At 34.6% G+C, this 19,913-nt stretch overlaps 2 protein-coding genes and 1 long non-coding RNA gene across 5 annotated transcripts in view; 2 read left to right on the forward strand and 1 right to left on the reverse strand.

The window, feature by feature from the left end:
- Positions 1–2,279, forward strand: part of LOC117120727 (monocarboxylate transporter 14-like) — an 8,905-nt gene extending 6,626 nt beyond the window's left edge. The window contains exon 6 of the mRNA XM_033265794.1: positions 2,259–2,279. Coding sequence (XP_033121685.1) covers positions 2,259–2,261 — 3 coding nt within the window. The 3' untranslated portion in view covers positions 2,262–2,279. The remainder of the gene's footprint in view (positions 1–2,258) is intronic.
- The window catches only part of LOC117120728, a 7,206-nt gene extending 4,490 nt beyond the window's left edge, over positions 1–2,716 (reverse strand). Inside the window, exon 1 of the long non-coding RNA XR_004447411.1 lies at positions 1,368–2,716. This is a non-coding gene — a long non-coding RNA (uncharacterized LOC117120728). The remainder of the gene's footprint in view (positions 1–1,367) is intronic.
- A 4,638-nt stretch (positions 2,717–7,354) lies between these two features.
- The window catches only part of LOC117120742 (monocarboxylate transporter 6-like), a 16,701-nt gene continuing 4,142 nt past the window's right edge, over positions 7,355–19,913 (forward strand). The window contains exons 1-2 of one of the 3 annotated variants that reach the window (XM_033265818.1): positions 7,355–7,477; positions 17,255–17,439. In XM_033265818.1, coding sequence (XP_033121709.1) covers positions 7,467–7,477; positions 17,255–17,439 — 196 coding nt within the window. In that variant the 5' untranslated portion in view covers positions 7,355–7,466. The other 2 variants (XM_033265819.1, XM_033265820.1) reach the window with 2 other exon arrangements.

Genomic DNA, 19,913 nt, shown 5'->3' on the forward strand with positions numbered 1-19,913 from the left:
GTTTATAGTCCTTATCCGAGAAGACTTGTTCTACCACCAGAACCATAGGCGAGCGTGCCGTTCGAACCAGCGCCGATATTATGGCTATAGCTTGCGGCGCCCCTGCTAACCGCTCGGCCATTCGCCTCGCCAGTACAGTTCCTGGGGAATTTGTCGTGCAGGTCAGACAGAGATTTGCAACGTCGTGTACTAGCTAAACCGCGTGTACAAGCACAAATTGTGTACAAAATTTATTGCCATGTTTACTATGAATTAAGATGCTTGAGCAGATATGGGACACTGTTGTTACGTCATTTCCACCCAGAGTGTTCAATAAACCTTATGTCTGCCGAATTTACTGCATACGAATTGGAAAATTTAGCTTCATCTAAGTCCTGTGAAAATTGGATTAAATCCTGGCGAAATCCATGAGAAACTCTAATTTCTGGACAAAATGTGGAGTTTCCCAGAGACCGGGAGATTGACCAAAATTCCCGGAGACTCCTGGGCGATCTCGGAGACCTGAGAACTATGCTTAATAATAATAATATTCGGATTCTTTATTGCATTAAAAAACTTGTACCGGTACTGATAAATATGACACAAATAGCTCTACATTTTTTTTTAGATATGAGGTACCACAGTTTTGCAACGTTCTTATTATTTATGGTATGCATATACTACAGATGACCATGGTCATGTATAACATGTATAGGCCTAACCACAGATGGCCATGTTCATGTACAAATTATTTACAAATACTTTGCTCTCTCACTTAAGCACATTTATTCCAAGTTCATCTATTCACAACTATTCAACAAGATTTTCTGTTAATAATTTTTAAAGCCGGGCACTCTAAATTAATGTTTGGATATCTTGGGTCTGCTGACGTACACTACAGCCATGTAAATCAAGCCGGATGCAGTTAAAATTTTTTCCAGTTCACTAATATGACATAAAGCACATTATGATTAATGCAACCTTCAGTATAGCTTGTACTGTAGGCTATCCAAATTACTTCCATCTATCCATTCATTGTCATATTTATGAATAAATTTAATAATAATAAAATTATTGCTACATTTTTAATGATTAGATGCTAATCATGAACAAACCAGACTTTTTCGGTTTTACTGCCTTTTTCTCTGATTAAGAAACAGTTCGCACTTCAATTTGAGATTACATTTAGGACCTAAAAATGTGGGGTTTGGTCTCCACTTACAGGGCTAGCTTAGTGTTAATAGACGGAAGATTGTTATTTGGTTCTTTGGAACAATGTAGAGGAGGATAAGGAGTCTCAGAGTTTTAGTGATCTCAATTAGAGAATGAGTGCATTGTACGATAATAATAAATAAAAATCAGTTAAGAATAATTAAAACTTTGCTTACGATTGCTGAAGTATAAGACTTTTCTTGTAGTCGTTTCAGTGTTCAACCTTTTTGCCTTTCAGATATTTCTTGTGGACATTTAGTAAGCGCACACACTAATGTAGCATTTTAAAGCCCTGAATTTTTAAATGCAAGGACTTTTAATACCATTTAAAAACTATTCATTAATAAGTCATTTGTGTTTGAATATGTCACACATTTTACAGTATCCATCCATACAATTAGTTATAGTGACACTTAAGGAAATTTCACCTTGAAATTAATAAGCTGGTAGTAATCAAATTTTATCAATTATTAATCCTTTAATTAGCATATGAGGGTAATGAGGGTAGGCCTATATTAATAATAATATTAATACTTTTAATCCATTAATTAGCATAATAAGGGTAGGTCTGAATTTATTTTATCAATATTATTAATCCTTTAATTAGCATTATAAGGGTAGGTCTATATTAATTTTAATAATATTATTAATCCATAATTAGCATATGAGGGTAATACGGGGGGTAGGTCTATATTTATTATTATTCCCCTAATTAGCATAATGATGGTAGGCCTATATTAGTAATTACCGTATAATAATTGAGGATAGGTCTATATTAATTTTTTCTTATCAATATTATTAATCCCGTAATTAGCATAATGAGGGTAGGCGTATGTTAATAATAATACTCCTTTCTAATTAGTTCTGAAAAGAACTGTTGAGATTGTCATGATGTTAAATAATAATAATAATAAAACTAATAATAATAATAATTATAATATAAAACTTACTTTGAGTGATCTCATCCTGTTTTCACAAATAGTATATAGTAATGTAAATTCCTATTCAAATGTAATGTAAATTCCTATTCCAAAAGGCGATTTTTTTTTCTACACAATTTCCTATAGTAGTGCATTAACAGAAGCGGGATTTTCAAAAAGATGGCTCCAAACACGTTGAGGCCTGACCATGGCATGACGAATAATGAAAATCCGATAGATTTGAGAGTACATGACAGATCAAACAACTTCATACAATTTTGCTCAAAGTGGGAAGCGTTATAGCATTAATCGACCATACCAAAACGAAATTTAAGAAATTAGTTGAAGAATATTTGCTAAGCTAACACTGAATTCACGAAGTTGTAAATTAATGTAGATTCTATGATGATATGTATATTATTTGTTTGATAGAAACAAAATAAATGAAAAGATATTTGCTTCTAAAACAAAATTGTATGACTATTTGATATTAATTTATTTGATAAACTTTTAAATGCCTAGAGCTCTTAAATATACAATGTATTACTATTATTATTATTATTATTATTATTATTATTATTATTATTATTATTATTATTATGTAACAGCGATAGATGAGCAATGGGAATTGGATTTCGTGGATTTAACAACACTACAACGCTACAGTAAACAATATAGATTTCTCATTACATGTACCGATGTATTATCGAAATATGCGTGGGCTATCCTTATTAAGAACAAATCTTCCGATACAATGTTGGATGCTATGAAGAAACTTTTATCAGGCAAAAGGAAGCCTTTAAAATTTCATACAGATAGAGGTTCAGAATTTATAAACAAAAAGGTTCAAGCATATCTTAAATCACAAGACATACATTTCTTTATGAAAACAATGAAACAAAGGCTAATGTTGTTGAAAGAGATTCAATATAACATTAAAAACGAGGATGTAGAGATATTTCACGTCTAAAGTTACCAATAAATATATCGATGCGCTTCCCAATGATGTAATTTCTATTATTTGAAGAGCGTTTGCTAAGCTAAAAACTCTTAATTTATGAATTTGTAAATTAATGTAAATTTTATGACGATATGTATATTATTAGTTTGCTACAAACAAAAATAAATGAAAATCTATTCTTGCGTATTGCTGAAATCAAATTGTATGCCTCTCACTCATTATTTAAATTTATATTGTATGCTGGTAGTGGAGCAGATACAAAACAACAACAGCAAGAAAAAACTGATTATAGATATACTACGACCCGAAAATTTTGATAATTTCAGAGGGGTAAAATCATAATTTAAACTGGTTACAATGGTGAAGACGACCATGATGACGTTGGTGATGAGGATGATGATGATACTGTTGATGGTGATAATGTTTAGAAGATAATAAACAATATTGATGGATTATGCAAAGTATCAGTGGTGATGATGAGGATGCTGCTGTTGGTGATGATAATAATAACAAAAATGATAACTACGATGGATATTGATAATAGTGACTATGATATTGATGATGGTGATCAAAGTGAGGATGATGGTATATGTTATTAGGATGCTACAAATGTTGTTGATAGTAGTTATGGTAGTGATTATGATTATTTTGGCAACCGTAGTGATGGTATTGATGTTGGTGAAGACAACTATGAGCTGAATGTCGATGATAGTGACTACGGTATGGTAGTGATGATGAAAATCAAAGTGAGGATGATGGTGGAGGTGATTATGATGCTACAAAGGGTGATGATATTGACTATGTTGTGATTATGATTATATTGACAGACATACTGATGGTGATGATGTTGGCGAAGTTGACGACAATGATGATGATAATGATGATGATGATGATGGCGATGATGGGTGCAAAAATTAAAAGCGAGTTATTATACCGCAAAAATAGAAATTGTATTCATAGGCCTAATACCTATTTTTACATTTTAAAATATATAGTAAGGTCTATGATATCCTCGGATACAATCAAAACAGAAAGAATATAACAAAAATAATCCAAACAAATAATAATTAGAAAAAATACCTCAAAATACTTTAAAGAAATATATTCAAAATACTCTCAGCATAGAAAAATAAAAATTGTCCATATCATAGAGTTGGTAAACAATGCTATGATAAATATAGTTCCATAGCCGATTATTTTGTTACTTTTAAAGGACGTATTCATTTGAAATGCGGAAATAAGGAATTGTAAAACTGTAAAATATAAACCTAGTGAAATTCTAATCACTGAATTAATAAATATCACATTGATTCCTGCAAACGCAAGATATTAAGGAACAGTAGAACTAAACATAGAATATACTGTAAAACAAACTCATTGAAAAGATAAAAATAAAATATTTCTCTTATATTTATAAATTGCATGTTAATAAAAAGTTTAAAGAGACTTATTTACAAAAGAGATGAAAAGATTAATCTAAATTGCAGAACACATTGAAGTTTATTAAAATACATCGAAAATATTAAAATTACAAATTAATATTGGAATAATGTATAACACTTATAAGCCATTCGTTTAAAGAAAATATAATTTTAAACTTCTGAATGTTAAAAAGGTAAAGGTTTATGTAAAGTAAATTAATATTATGTAAGAAAAATAAAATTCGTGTCAAGAAAATAAATTTCGTGTCCAGAAAATAAATTTTTAAGTGTCACTATAGCTAATCATACATACACATCAAACTTGTTTTTCAAGAATAAAACCTGCCTCGACTCTCAGCAAAATTTTCGAAATACTAAATTTAAAAGGCTTATGGTTCTGTTTTTTAATACTGTTAGAAAAATGCTAATAATAGATTAAGATACAGAGGAATGTTACTGCTTTAGGGTAAAAGATGAGAATAAAGTTAATTTGTATACTATAGATGATTTTGTACCATTACACTAGTCCCTATTCACACCTACCTACATATTCAGTGACTGCTTGATTTCAGCGTATGGCTGTTTCTTACTATTAATCCTACCGGTTCCTATTGAGAAATAACTACTGTACCTGTTACTACCTATGTAAAGTAACTCTGCCAGATATCAGCCACTGGCTATTTTCTTTAATAACTTCAGTTTTTGTTTTTATTTACTTTGGGCTGTGGATAGCCAAAGCATGGGACCACCATGGACATGTTGGTATCTATTTCATTGGTTTACATTTTATATTTTAAAAATTATATTGGTAGGTTTATCATCGTCAGTTGTGAATTGAGTAAATGCTGCTGATTGATGGAAATACAATTTATTGTTAATTTCTGATAAAATCACAACTCAGCTAAGCAATATGACATCAAAGTCAATATATTTGACCTACCGTATTATTATGAGGATACACACAACTAAAGTGACCTGCCAGGTCAAAGGTCAAAAATGTAGTCTAGGTACCTTAAAAAATTTGACCCAAAAGTGAGTAAAACTAATTATATATGAATAATTTGAGACCAAAACCACGTTTTTAGTCAGTAGACATGAGAATAGGGAAAACTTGTAAATAGGGTCAAAGGTCAAATATGGAATTTCCGGTCATTTTTGAAGCAAATCTCACATTTAAACAAATAGAAATATGCATGGTCCGAACAATTTTAAAAAGAAAGCAACTCGCTACGACCAGCGGTTCTCAGCACATGGGAAGCCTATTTTTTCACTTCTAATTTGCATATTCAAGCTAATTTGCATATGAACGGAAAATGTGACTGAAACGTAAATTTATGAATTTAATCACCTTGTCACGTGTGCTCATTTAGAACAAAAACCGCTTCATTTGCTATTTTCTTATACCGTCTAGCTTAATTTCAAAATACCCCCTACCCTATAAAAAGGGGCGTGGTCATTTTCGGGCTGTTCGTCCCGGATAGAGATTTTGGCACACGTCCTATGTTATTCCTAGGGTTCATATTAGTCTATTACAGTTGAGAAATTCTCTCCTAAATGAAGTGCATACAAATCTTAGTCAGGTCGTCTACTATAGATCAAATACGTTTTTGTGCATTTTGTGGGGAAATAGAGAGGAATGAGTACACCAGGCGTGTCAATACCCACCTCGGCCCCACCATGGCTGGTGATGCGAAAAAATATTAATGATGGAGCAGCTTTAAATGCTGGAAATAGAATTTTCAGACTTAATATATTACATGGTTGAGGCTGGGTGTGGGATGTACAAATTCAGGGGTGTAGCCTGATATAATATTGTTAGACTGTTTATGAGTCTTAATTTGACTTTTTGACTTCGTTAACTTTAAAATAGATCAAATTATTTTGTTTCCAAGGTCTCACAAATAATAATAATAATAATAATAATAATAATAATAATAATAATAATAATAATAATAATATGAATAATAATAATAATAATAATGTTCGTAAAATGTTTGTCGCTGGTGCCGGAACAGTCACAAAAGCGGGGAGTGGGGCGGAGTAGAAAAAGTGGGAGGGGATGGCCCCGCTTCCGCCGCCGTTGGGTTTCTCTAGATACAGCAGATATTCATGAAAATAAATACCATGTACTCGACTATAGGCCTACACGATAACTCCTAGAAGTAAAACGGACAACGTTCCATTCCGGTTTTCCTAGTCTAGGTTTTGGGGCTAGAATAATGATCAATTTTAAAATTGAATCTAGTCGATGTTGTATTATGCACAGGGCAGGCCTATATAAATCTAAAGAAGTAATTTAATATTGTTCATTTGTTATTTTTCCATACTCAAGTAGGCCTATCACTTGTTTTTGCTCCGGGGCCGATGCGAACAGTGAATTTTGGAAAATAAACGATTTTTTATAATATTTTTCTAATGTAGCAGTAGTAGTAGTCGTCGTAGTCAGCAATACCGGTAATGTGCATTAGGTAGTTTTCGGCGGACGAAGTTAACGTTAAAGTCGTCCGCCGAAATTAACGTTAAAGTCGTCTGCCGAAAACTGCCTATATTGATGTAGGCCCGGTCGTGTGCTTCATGATTTTGCAGGCATCCTGACGCGTAACAACGGAGACGGCGCGATAGAGACAGAATATTATAATTATTCTGAACATTGCGCGCTAAAGTTGCGGATATTTAAAACTTAAATCAAAGCTGAAATTCACATTTTCTCATGCAGAGAGATTATTATATCCAGTTGGTTGAACCATCTACTCGTATTCGCGACGGCGCACTTCATAAATTGGTTTGAAATTATGAAATGATTATTTCCTCCTCCCGCAATTACAGTGGTGCGGCTGCTCTGTGACACTAAAATAATACATTACAAGGTCATGTTATTGTTCGTATATGCTGCATCGCAGATAGAGATGATGTCTTTTTTAGATACACCAGTTACCGTAATGCGTTTTAAGTCGGTTTTTGTCAAAGAGGACCATGCTTAATAGGTAAGTACTAACCAGCTTTAATTCAAGTTATGTATTCATCAATTTCAGCAGACGATAGGAAGATTCATGCATGATGTAGGCTAGTGTTTGTTATGAATATTATCCATATGAGTGAGATCAGCTGTTTGGTGTATAGCACACTAAGCGGCAAGCCGCTTTCACGTCCATGAACCAACCTTTAAAAGGTCAGGGTGTTATTCTATGCTGGTCTATAACTATTATTTTCCATGCTTTCAATAGATACATTTTGCAAGAAGCAATTTCGTGCTCGTCAAATGCTGTTAACGATACAATACGACACGCCTATATTGCCACTTTAACAACATGGTAAACTTGAAATTAGTGGTGATTAATTTTAATACCTCCTTGATTGATCCGATAGGCAAAAACAGTAGTAGGCCTACGTGCAATTCAGAAATATAAAAAGTATGAATAAATAATTAAAAAAAATATATTCCTTCAGAGAATCATATGGTGAGTGGGGGTCTCAGGATCAAGAAGAGACCACAATTACCCACCAGCTGAAAAGAAAGAAGGGACAGCGCTACCTTGAATCTGAAAAACAACCATAAATTATAACACCAAAAGGTGAAAACAATCTGGGAGTCACAGAGACAGAAAACAGCTAACTGTCTGCTGGTGCATCACAATGAGTCTTCCAATCACCCGCGAAATCCCCACCCACCAATACAAGACAGTAACATTCAATTGAGGATAACATGCGTTCTGTTGCTATTTTATGCTATAGTAGGAGATTATGGTGCTATCTCAATGCTTTCTATATCTACTGTACTTTATGCCAGCAGCAGCCTTCTATAGCTATTTTAATGCTTTATATAGATCTTCTAGCAGCATTCTGGCTACTGTACTTCAATGCTTTCTATAGCTATTTTATGCTAGCAGCTATTTCATGATGGTCTAGGCCTATAGCTATTTCAATGCTTTCCAGCTTATGCTAGCAGCCAAGGTATAAATAAGGCGCAACAAAACTATGGTCGATCTACTGAGGAAAGACGGTGAGCTGAATTATTTGTAGTCCTGGATATAATATGGCAGGTTAGACCGAGCATTGTGTCCGTGTGAAAGGTTCCAAGGAAAATAATAGGTGAATGCAGTGATGCACAACCAGTCTCACCAGCATCTACCGTAATTCAAATACACGCCCCGTTTATGCTTGAGAAGGGTTTTTGAGGGAGCTTTTATTAGAGGAGGGGTTTATTTTATTTTATAATTTTTTTCTTTATTTGGTGTAAAGTGGATATGGTGTCTATACTCAAATAAATGCCCCTTAATTTCATTGTATATGTGGAATTACACAACACAAGTTACCGTCAAAATGTGATGCATGATCATAAAGACTTATTGATCCCAACCAGTTTAGAAAAAATGTAATTCTAGTGAAAAATAAAACATTAATAGATTGTATTGGGAATGTTATTCCTTCCGTTAAATTTGTTTAGTCATTTAGGGGGCGTTTAAACGATGAAAAAAATAAACGCCTCTGGGCGTTTATTCGAAGGAGGTTATTCGAAATGAGGCTCCGATCCAGAGTGGTGTTATTAACTGCGAGGCGTTTATTCGAAGTAATAATGATGTAGGCCTATATGAATGGGGTGTGAAAATAACCTGCTATTTAAAAGGAATTTAAACCAGGGCCCGGGAATTGCTCATCTTTTTAACCACCAAGCTATTCAACTCTACTCCAAAGCCTGTGGGTAGCTATTCTATGAGGTAAATCAGTATTAAATAGTCAATACCTTCTTGTACAGTAACATTTTTTTTTGTTTAGCTTCAAATAAAGCTGTGTCTAACCACGGATGAAGGAATATTTTATACCTTCATGGTATGGTCTAACATGATCTAACAAGGATAATCATGCTGTTCTATGGCCCAAGAATAGGATTAAATTACAGAAGTCTATCTTTGTGACATAAGTTAGACCAGACCCAGTACTTCTGTGTGAAAAGGTCTTTGAATTCTATTCGGAGGGGCTGTAGGCCTAATCACGGAATTAGTATGGCATAGTCTGTCCTTTTGTTACGTATTATGAATATGATGCATTGTCTCAGACAATTTTCTGGTAATGAGACAATTTATGTATGCTTATCAGCATTATGAATTTGTCCCTGTTGCTCACGTTAGTCACAACCCAGTAAACCTATCCATGGTGGGGGGGGGGGGGGCGATGTAAACTTCATGACTCATCGACCATACAACTATAGGCCGATCTGAATTTCAAATGATGTATGTCACGTTTTTCTGTTTTGTTGACCCTGTGGATTGTTCTGTAGGTCAAACAATTGTAAATCCCTTCTCAAAAAGTAGGCCTACGCTGTATCCATACGCCAAGATTTAACCTAGGTCTATAATCTTTTAATGATTTCCCAGTACTCCAGACTATGATGTCAAGGTATTTTACCCTACACCAATGTCGTTAAGGAAATTGAATCATAGGCCTTAAGGTTCCTTTAGTGTGTCATGTTCATTAATGTTTATTTAAAATGATCTGTATTTCTGTATCTTGTCATATAATCTTTTGATTGCACATCAACAAAACAAACGTAAATTCTGCGGGCATACTAATACTGTATGAAGCTTTGCATGATATTTGGATGTAAATCCGTGGGGTTCTTCTGGCGGCGAATTGGGCAGTACACGGGGGAAAACCTGTTTCTCCTGCTCTTTTCCGAAGACATCCGGACTCAGACCTGGTGATCGGGGGTGGGGGTGGGTTTGGCGGGAAGGGATGCTGACGGACACGACACATAGCAACATATTAGTTCTGCTGCTATGAAGTAAAAATAAAAATCACTGTTGAGATTTCATAGGAATAAGAACGTACCGTAGTTCCCCATTCTAACTTGCAGCACCCCCACCCCTCACCAGGTCCATAAACCAGTACAGGATCAGCGTCTTAAACATCTCTTCCGAAAGATGGTACATTATTGTAGTACTTCAGTCCTCTAGCTCAGCCCAAGAGCAAAATTTCAACAAATTCCTTCCAAATATACGACTTACAGGGCATTCTTGTACAAACGAGACAAAAATAAGGATTACACTAAATGCAGTATTCTAATATTTTAATATCAAACGGGTACTTGTCGTGTATTAACCGCTTATGTGCACACGTGTTTGTACGTTAGGCCTACAATGATCCGTGTAATCCGAAAGTGATCCATGAAAATCCAACTAAAGAGAAATATAATAATAAGCGGTCTTATACGGCTCACAACTCCCCTCCGACTCCGCCCCTCCACCACTTCACGTGTATCCTAGACCCAGAGCCACTTTCGGTAGGGCTTTTCAAATAGATTGTTACAGTACTTTAATTTGCTGTTAAAGTGAATTGTAATGACAGATATTTGAAATGATTAATGGTCCCCTTTAATGGTAAGCTGGCAAACGTGATTGATGTATGTTTATTACCTACACTTTTTTTTTTTTATATAAGAACCAGTAAAAGGCTCAGTGTTCTTATTTTTGGCCTACTTCAGGCTCACAATGTTCTTATTATTGTTCGTATTTTACACCACCGTAAACCAGTGACTCTCTTGTTGGCAGAAAGATACGGGACGCTAGTACTGCATGAGAACGGCTTGTATGAGGGAAATTATGAATTTCAGTACATGCTTAGCTGGGGTTTTTTTTTGTGCGAGTTGCGAGTTGGAAAATGTGAGATGCGAGTTGCGAGTTGGAAAATGCGAGTTGCGAGCGAGTTGGAAAATTTTGCAACTCGCACTTGAAGTAAAACTCGCTTAGCTGAGTAATTTTTTGTCATTTCCTGATGGACTTTCAGATTATATCGCATCTGTTGACATTAATAAAGTAGATATAATGTTGATACAACCTTTTTAAACATTAATGAAGGCCAAGTAAAAAAAAGAGTAGTTTCTCGTCCTAATATTTTGAAAAAAGGAGAATGAGGGCAAATCCAAGATGGTCGATTGGAAACAGCACTGCTTTCTCACATTTACCATGGTAGACACATTGAAAGCAAATTAAAAATGTACTAGACATAATTCATAACATATGTACCCCCAACCACGAACGATCGAGAGAAAAATTTTACTGATGTGAGTTAGCCAGATGTTCATACATTTCGTAAAATAAAGGAAATAAATTGGATGCGAGAGGGGACGAGAAAGTAGTAATTTCTTTTATTTGGCATAATACTGTAGGCCTACTCAGACTAAGTTGATTTGTTGTTGTTGTTTTTTTTTATTTTAACTTTCATAAAACCTCATTTGATATTTTACCTCAGCCTCAGTTTGTTCTTATTTTTGAAGCAATTTTTAAAGCAATTTCAGCCTCATAGTGTTATGTGTTCTTACAAAAGTTTATGTTTTATATGCACCACTGATAAGTGATAATTTGATCAATTCACAGTGATTAAAAGTCGTTTCAAAGAGTCCAGGGGGCCTAAGGATACATGTGGACCATCTGTCCTTTTTGCCATGCAGATAATGGAGAGTACGGTGGGTTACTCAATCCACTCCACAGTATTGGATTCTGTAAAATAATATATTCATATACAAAAAATGTTTCCATGATGGAATAAACAAATCGATAAACTGAAAAATGAAGCACCCCAGAAATATAGACCTCATCATAAGTAGGTCTACCTACCTATATTCATAAATTGTTTTTTACTCGTAAAAATGTGATGAAAAATAATATGCCTTAATTGAAAAAAAAAAACAACAGAGGCTATAGTATTTACGGATTATGCGATTAACCAATTATAAACATATTTCCAATCCCTACTAGAACTTAAGGGTACCCCCTCTGTCCTTCCCCCAGTCCCAGGCTAAATTTAGTTTCCGAGTAATATTCCCCAAACAAACCCTTCTGGGGAAATCCTGGTTAACTCATTGTCTATTACAGTATGGGTATTTTCCATTTAGGCCTATTGTTGCTATTTTGATGCAACAACGGTTCAAATCACATGACATTGTTGACAAATACGATCATGATTAACTGTGTTCACGTGTAACTAATAAGCCAACCAGGTGTTTGTATACGCATGTCATTGCAGTTTCATTTGGTGTTGCTTTGTTATGTTCCCGCTAGTTATTTCCTCCACGGTTAAAATTGTCTATTGTATGCTAATAGGCCTACTGGTGTATAACGGTTAACAGTGGCAAGGGTATTGACCTTGTATTTAAAGGATTATTATTTTCGTTTGATAGGTAAAAATTATGCTGCGAATTCATAAAAATATAATTTTTGTTTAAATCAGAACATGGTCCCATGGTGTATAACGGTTAACAGTGGCAAGGGTATTGACCTTGTATAAGGATTACCGGTACTGTATTATTTTCGTTTGATAGGTAAAGGTGAATCAGAACATGGTCCCATTCACACACACGTCATGTATAAGGGCAGAATAGGCCTACAATAATTATTTTGATTTAGGAGTTTCCCAGGTTTTTTTCACAGACATGCAACTTTTCCATTATACAAATTACCTATCGCTCCGAAAATGGACCTGTCCAGAAGGTCAATCAAACGTACATTTACGCTTTTTGAGTGGAACCTTAGCAACTGTATCCAAAAGGCGAGGCTTAGCGGAAAGGTCCATTGTGGGCCCAGGGTGCATAGCTATTCTTGTTTCTGAACGATTGAAAATTAGTACGCACGATACCTGATATCGATCCTGGATTAACAAGGTGATAATTTTAGCCGACCTGTCATAATACAAAACGCCTGTGTCATTGCTCACCTTTCCAAAATAATCTCTTCAAAAATTACTGTAATAGAAAGCGCTGACGTCTGTCTACCCCAGCAAACCAGGCCAAACCCAACCCCGATATCAAACATCAGTGAATATTCTCTTGAGGATAACGCACCGCCCCCTACCCCGACAAAACAGTAGCATAGGAAGATCCCTTTTGTGATTTGGAACAAAGTTTGTTTCCATAGTTAGTTGTTAATGATGTCAACTGGCTGTGAAATAAACCAAAATTATTGTAAAAAAAATAAAAAATAAAAAAAAATAAAAAAAAAAAAGAAGAGAGAAAAGGAAAGGTGGTATACTCGCTTGGCTCTTGGCTAAACATAAGCATGGAGGTATAAGCAACAGCAAATAGTCTTTGTCACGAAAATACACAAAGGGCCCATATTTATTGACCTAAAAATGTAACACAAAGAAACCGTACGGTAACACAACTGAATAGGCAATAAATTACGGATACCCAGAGCCATGTACAGTCTTATTGGCTGATTGCTATTGCGCAATGGCACATTGAACGAGATTTACATTGTCCTCCAGTGGAGGACTCTTATTTGTTGCCAAGAACTTCGACCCAAGGTTGAAAAATACATTAACGTTTCTTGGGTTTTGACTGGATATTCTTTTTTCGGACAAAGGTTAGACCTATTATTGTCATAAGCTACATGGAACTGGTGAGAAGCATGCGTCTATTTTGTTTATAAGCATCGATGAGTTCAAATATATAGATAGACTATACGTCCACATACTTTTTATAGCTCTATGAGATTACCGTGTAAGTATGGCTTTTTAGTGGTATTGTTTTGAGAACAGGGAAGTGCTATATTGAACTCCCGACATATCATATAGGCCTCCCGCTTTTGGGTATTACATTAGGCCTGACTTGCGTTCCGTTGGAGATTTTAAGGCCTAGAGACGAAAATCATCCAATCGTCGTATAAATCTGATTGTAAGCGCGGTATTATAGAGTATTATTATACTTGACTGGGGCTTTTATTGTTGTAGACTCAACCATCTAAACGTCTTCGTATGTGCTATCGAGTGATCCGTTAAGATGGTGTGATTAGGCCTTAGGCTTATGTCCACATTAGTTACATTTAGTCGGTAGGCCTATGTGTACCGGCGGTCCATGGTAATGTAATGGCGGAAGAAGGTATAAACTAGCCTAACACAAATAATAATGGATTACATATCGATTCATTATTGGTTTTGCACTTCCAGTACATACTCAGGATCTGATTTGCATTGAGAATCATCGATCAATGGGTTTATTGCAACATGTCTGATCAAGGAGGTCTGATCAGCTCTGGGACTAGGCCTACTGCCAGACAAAACTGATTTCTCGAACATTAAATTTCTTAATATTTATGGAAGTTACTAATTGAAACAAAATACAAATGTATAAAGAATTATCGTCGTGTAAGTGCTGTAAATCATTAAAAACAGATTTACTCTTCGATCTGGTACAGATTAACCAATTCACATTTTTATTAGGCCCTATTTGAATTTTTATTAACTAAATTCAAATTGAATTACTAGTTAAGTGAAAGATACATTTTGTTCAAGTACACTTTTTTTAAAGAACCAGTAAGATTTTGTCCAGGCTCAGAGGTGTTTTTTGGTTTTTTTTAAAATATTTATTGTCAATTGGCAATCTCAATATTCTTATTTTGTTCAAATCAAATTTCCACCAAAAAAAGAGTACAGTTTTTTTTTCTATTCATCATTGTTTGATTTTACTCTTATAAATTGTATATCATGTGTCTATTATCAAAACATGTATTTTAGACTCAACTATTAAATTTGAAAGGTTTAATAAAATAACAACAGATAACGTTATTCTTATTTAAAAAAAACAAAAAACGATTCTGACTCTTTGCGTGACTTCAATATGGCCATTCATCGCATGTCTTTTCCACATGGTCAAACAGACTTGACCAATTCTTCCAATTGGTCAGCGTCTTAGTTATAATAATATAGCAAGGACTTTTATTTATAAGTACAGTACTTACAGTACTGCATAATAAGGTTTCATAATCGATAGGCCTTCATAATTGTTGACCGCTGCCTTCTCGTATGGCACACCAATAAGCAAAACCACGTTCTGATCCTCTAATCTGTTATGTTGCACTGAATTTTAATTATTAAAAAAAAAATACAGTAAATTGTATTTATTTTATTCAGAGTGAATATATTGTGCAAGAGCAAGAAGGCCTATTGTAAAATTATTAACTAAATATAGGCTCCTAGATACAATATTTTAATAAGGTAAAAAAATGTCTCACAAGCCCGACCGACTCAACTCGAAAATCTAAAATCAATTTTTCAATTTATTTCAATTTCAATTTTATTTTCCAATCAATATTTTTGTCGTATACTACAAAAAATAAAAATAACATGAATACTAACTGTACGTATATAAGCTTTCTTTATTAATTGTTTAGCTACCGTATGTATACAGTACTGTATGTAGGCGTAATACCATAATTAGAGGAGCTCAAAATACTAATTGGATGTTTGAAAACTGTTGATTTTAGACCTGTCACTCTTAGAAAAAAAAGGAGTGCTTAAGGGTTTCTTCAGTTGTCCTGTATATGGAACCCCTGGCACCTTTAAAGGTTCGAAAAAGGAGAAAAACAGGTTCTCTAAAGGGCCCTTCGAACTAGTTTAGGTTCGTTAAATTATTTACAGAACCCTTTGAAATAAAGAACCTTTTTACACTGAGGGTTCCATATACAGGACAGCCAAAATCCTCTGAAGAACCATTATTTCTAAGAGTGAAATTAGAGGAGCTCAAAATACTAATTGGATGTTTGAAAACTGTTGATTTGAGACCTGTGGTTAAGCAACCATTTAAAAAACCAACTAGCATCAGTGGGGTTAGTGATGCTTGGGAACGAACCCTCGAGAATTGGGACTAGGCTTTCCCGACCGACCGACCCTTATTTATCCAACACGTATCACAATGCTTTGGGCAAAATACAAACTGTGTTTCTAATAATATAAAGAAAGAACGTTAATAAATGTATCATAGATGAATAATCACGAATGATGTGATTTCAGTATAATTACAGTATTTATAAAGGCCAACTCAGACAGCGTCGGCCGACGCAGCCCGACGCGATTTGTTGTCGCGTCGGGTCTGTGTGAGTTAAACGCAGACGCGATGGTGTGCGTCGGGGGCAGTCGCGTAGTAGAATATTAAACGTGTTTAAATTTCTCACGACGGCTTAAGACTGTCCCCGACGATAAATCGGGTCGGGCTGCGTCGGCCGACGCTGTCTGAGTTGGCCTTAAATTATCATAATGACTAACGACCATACTTATGATGGATATGATGCTGGATACTCACAATATCAGGATCCTTAATATAATTTTAAAGTCCAAATAATAACAAATGACGATGATTATGATGATGATAACTATGATTGTGATGTTAAAAAGGTGATGGTACAGTGAAATGATGATGATAATGATAAGAATGATAATAATGATGGTGATAATGATGGTGGATGATGATGGTGATGCTGATAATGATGGTGATATGATAATGGTAGTGTGATGATGATGATGATGATGATGATGATGATAATGACAAAGATAGAATAATAGTAATATAGATTTATACCGCGCCTTTTGCCAGGGGATACAAGTTGCTGGCGATGTTGCTATCGGTCATCAGATCCATAGTCAAACCAGCACATAGTGCAACTTCCTTCTGTCCCTAGGGAGTATTCCTAGTCGTACGTACAAATTTAATGCCGATACATAATACTTACAATGCCAAATCATCCTACCAGGTACCATTTATAATCCTGGGTGGAGAGAGGCAAGCGTAAGTGAAGTGTCTTGCCCAAGGACACAAGCAATGCGACGAGCGTCGGTCTCTCGAACTCCCGATCTCACGCTTTAGTCCAACACTTTACACGCTGCGCAGCGCCACACGCTCCTACGTATGGTAATAATGTGAAGATTATAAGATTATGCATATTTTTTTTTTTAATAAACAAAATAAGTAATATTCTTTGTACGGTTTTTCTTTTCAGAATGGGAGTGAAGTTAAGAAAAGGATGTGTGCTGATTGGTATGCATGTTATAGCCCTTCTGTCCATAGGGTGCGCAATACCATGTTTCAGCTTCTTCCTTATCCAGTTCAAAGAGGAATTCGGCGTTGGGTCTGGGCTCATCGGGACTGCCAACAGCCTCTGCATCGGCCTAACATCCATTGTCGGTACAGTATACAATCTCGCATTTTTTGTATTGGAATTCAAATATCCTGCGCTCTGAGTCTGAGAGAGCGTGGCGAGCGCTTAGCGCGCTCTTTGATTACAAAACAAAAAACAAAACAAAAAACAAGGGCCCACGCGACAGCGTCACGAGTTTAGTAGAATTGTGTTGCGTTTTTCATTTTTCATATATGTATAAATTAATAAAATTTTATGATTAACAGATGTGAATATGTTTTCATAATGCATGTATAATCAAGGAATTGTGAGCATTGTGTTTATACAGCGTCATAATTTATAATAGGCCTATGTTATGTTATTGACTAGTACGTAAGCGTCTTTTCGTTCGGGTGGTTACGAAATGTCACTAGGCTATTCTAAGCATAAACATTCACAACCCGACGGACCCGAGAGGATCTTTTTTTTTTCCAAAAATGTATCTATTCGTAGCAATGATTGGAAATTTATTTTCCAGATAGAAATTTATTTACTAATATCTTTAGCCAGGATGACACAATCATTTTAAAGAAATGTTTTTCATTGTGGTCCTGGAAATGATACTATGAGGTCATTCCTGACATTCCGACAATTTTTTACTCATGATTTCACGTATAATTTATTTTACAAATACATTCCAGGAAACGTGAAAAATTCCGAACGGTAGTTACATAAGTATTCTACATTTGAAACATGTTTTCTAATCCATCTTCCATATGTTGTGCTGTGTAATATTATGTTTTGTCGTCATCATACGATCATCTTTGACCTTTGTATTATCACGCTCCAATCCCATTGTACAGAAATACGTATTCGATTCTGGGGCCTACTAGTATTGTGAAAGTTAAAGAAGTTACATTATAAAACGTTGCAAAATGTTTACAAAACAAGACACACCGTTGCTAGAAAACAAAATATATTTTTATTGTATTAATAATAAATATCTGGTAAGCCACAATTTTTTTCTTCAATCAAAAAAGGACCACGTAAAGTTAGCCTAATGTGGCAAGGCCTATGTACCATATTCTTGCCTAGGTAAGGATAATACAATTTGGAAAGCCATAACAACTGTAAACATTGATTTGAATTGCTTAAAAAAATCATCAAGAGTTAAGCCCTTTCCAAAATCAAATTTTATTAGATAAAAAACAAAACAAAACAAAACAAAAAAAAAACAAAACAAATAAACATGTCTGTCAATGATATACGAATAAAAACATTTTTTATTGATTTACAGACTTTCACTTTGAAAATTCTCATTTTTTAACAGTTAGTTTGATCTATGCAAAGATTATAGGAACGGTTAAGCGTCTGTTTCTCGAAAACACCTACTTCATTTAATACAAAAGACATTCAAATATTTAATTTGTATGTCTGTATTTCAGCCCAAATATAGCGTCAATATACTTTAAAGAATAATAAAGTTCTAAGTAGATTCGATTCACGTGACTTGGTTAGTTTACCCAATCAACCCCAACCATTGCTGTCAGCTAACCTGCAGTCTTAACACTTTAATGTTGATGAACCGTTCAGTAAATTAGAAACAGTACTTCACTGGAAGCAAACATGTCATTTCCAAACGCCAACTAAAGTTACGTGGATCATTGATAAGTTTGAAAAAAACAACATTTATTATGTTAAAGTAAAAGACCTTCTGTTGTGACCGGATATTAAATATAATTAGCATGTTGCAGTAGAGATCATTTTTGTCAATTGAACCTTTAACTTGTTTCCCTATTGCAAACATGCTGATGGGAATAAAGTTGGTTGGCCTAACTAGTATTAATTGTATAGTGTAAATACGATTTACGGATACTAACTTCAATGATAATTAATGATAAATGTATGTGTTGTTTTATTAAGTTAATTTTATCTTAAATTTGTTAAAAGGTTATGTATACGCACCAGTTCTTATGCTATCGACGAATTAGGAAAACACTTCAGGGTTTTTTTTTTCTTATTCAAATTTAAGCACGTGAGCCAAATACATGCCACACATCGAACTTATCACTTTATTAAGTGACAATCTCTTGACAAGACACACATAATGTACTCACAAGTTGCTCTATAATATACACTAGGCTGACTCTCATTACGAGGCTTAGTGGCATAGAGTTCTTTTGTTCGTGAGAATCATTTTATCATGATAGGATTTGAACCGAGGACCATGGGACTGGAAGGCAAGCATCAATTCAGACTACTGCTCATGATATTATAATTGCAATTAAAGATAAACAATGCCATTAACGTTTTTATCTGTTAGTTTGTACCTATTGATTTGAATTAGTGTGGATAGTCCAACCCAATACGAACATAATTATTTACGTCAAAATCTATGTGCTGATATTATATGAAAGTGCTTGGAAAAAGTAAATACTCTGAGATTATATATATATATATATATATATGTAAAGAATTGCCGCAAAACACTGAACAAATGATGCAGGAAACTCCGTTAAAGTTCTATGACGTTTATTACGAT

This window comes from Anneissia japonica, unplaced genomic scaffold, assembly GCF_011630105.1.
Source record: "Anneissia japonica isolate Jap-2015-1 unplaced genomic scaffold, ASM1163010v1 scaffold69_len1423075_cov170, whole genome shotgun sequence".
Lineage (NCBI taxonomy): Eukaryota > Metazoa > Echinodermata > Crinoidea > Comatulida > Comatulidae > Anneissia > Anneissia japonica.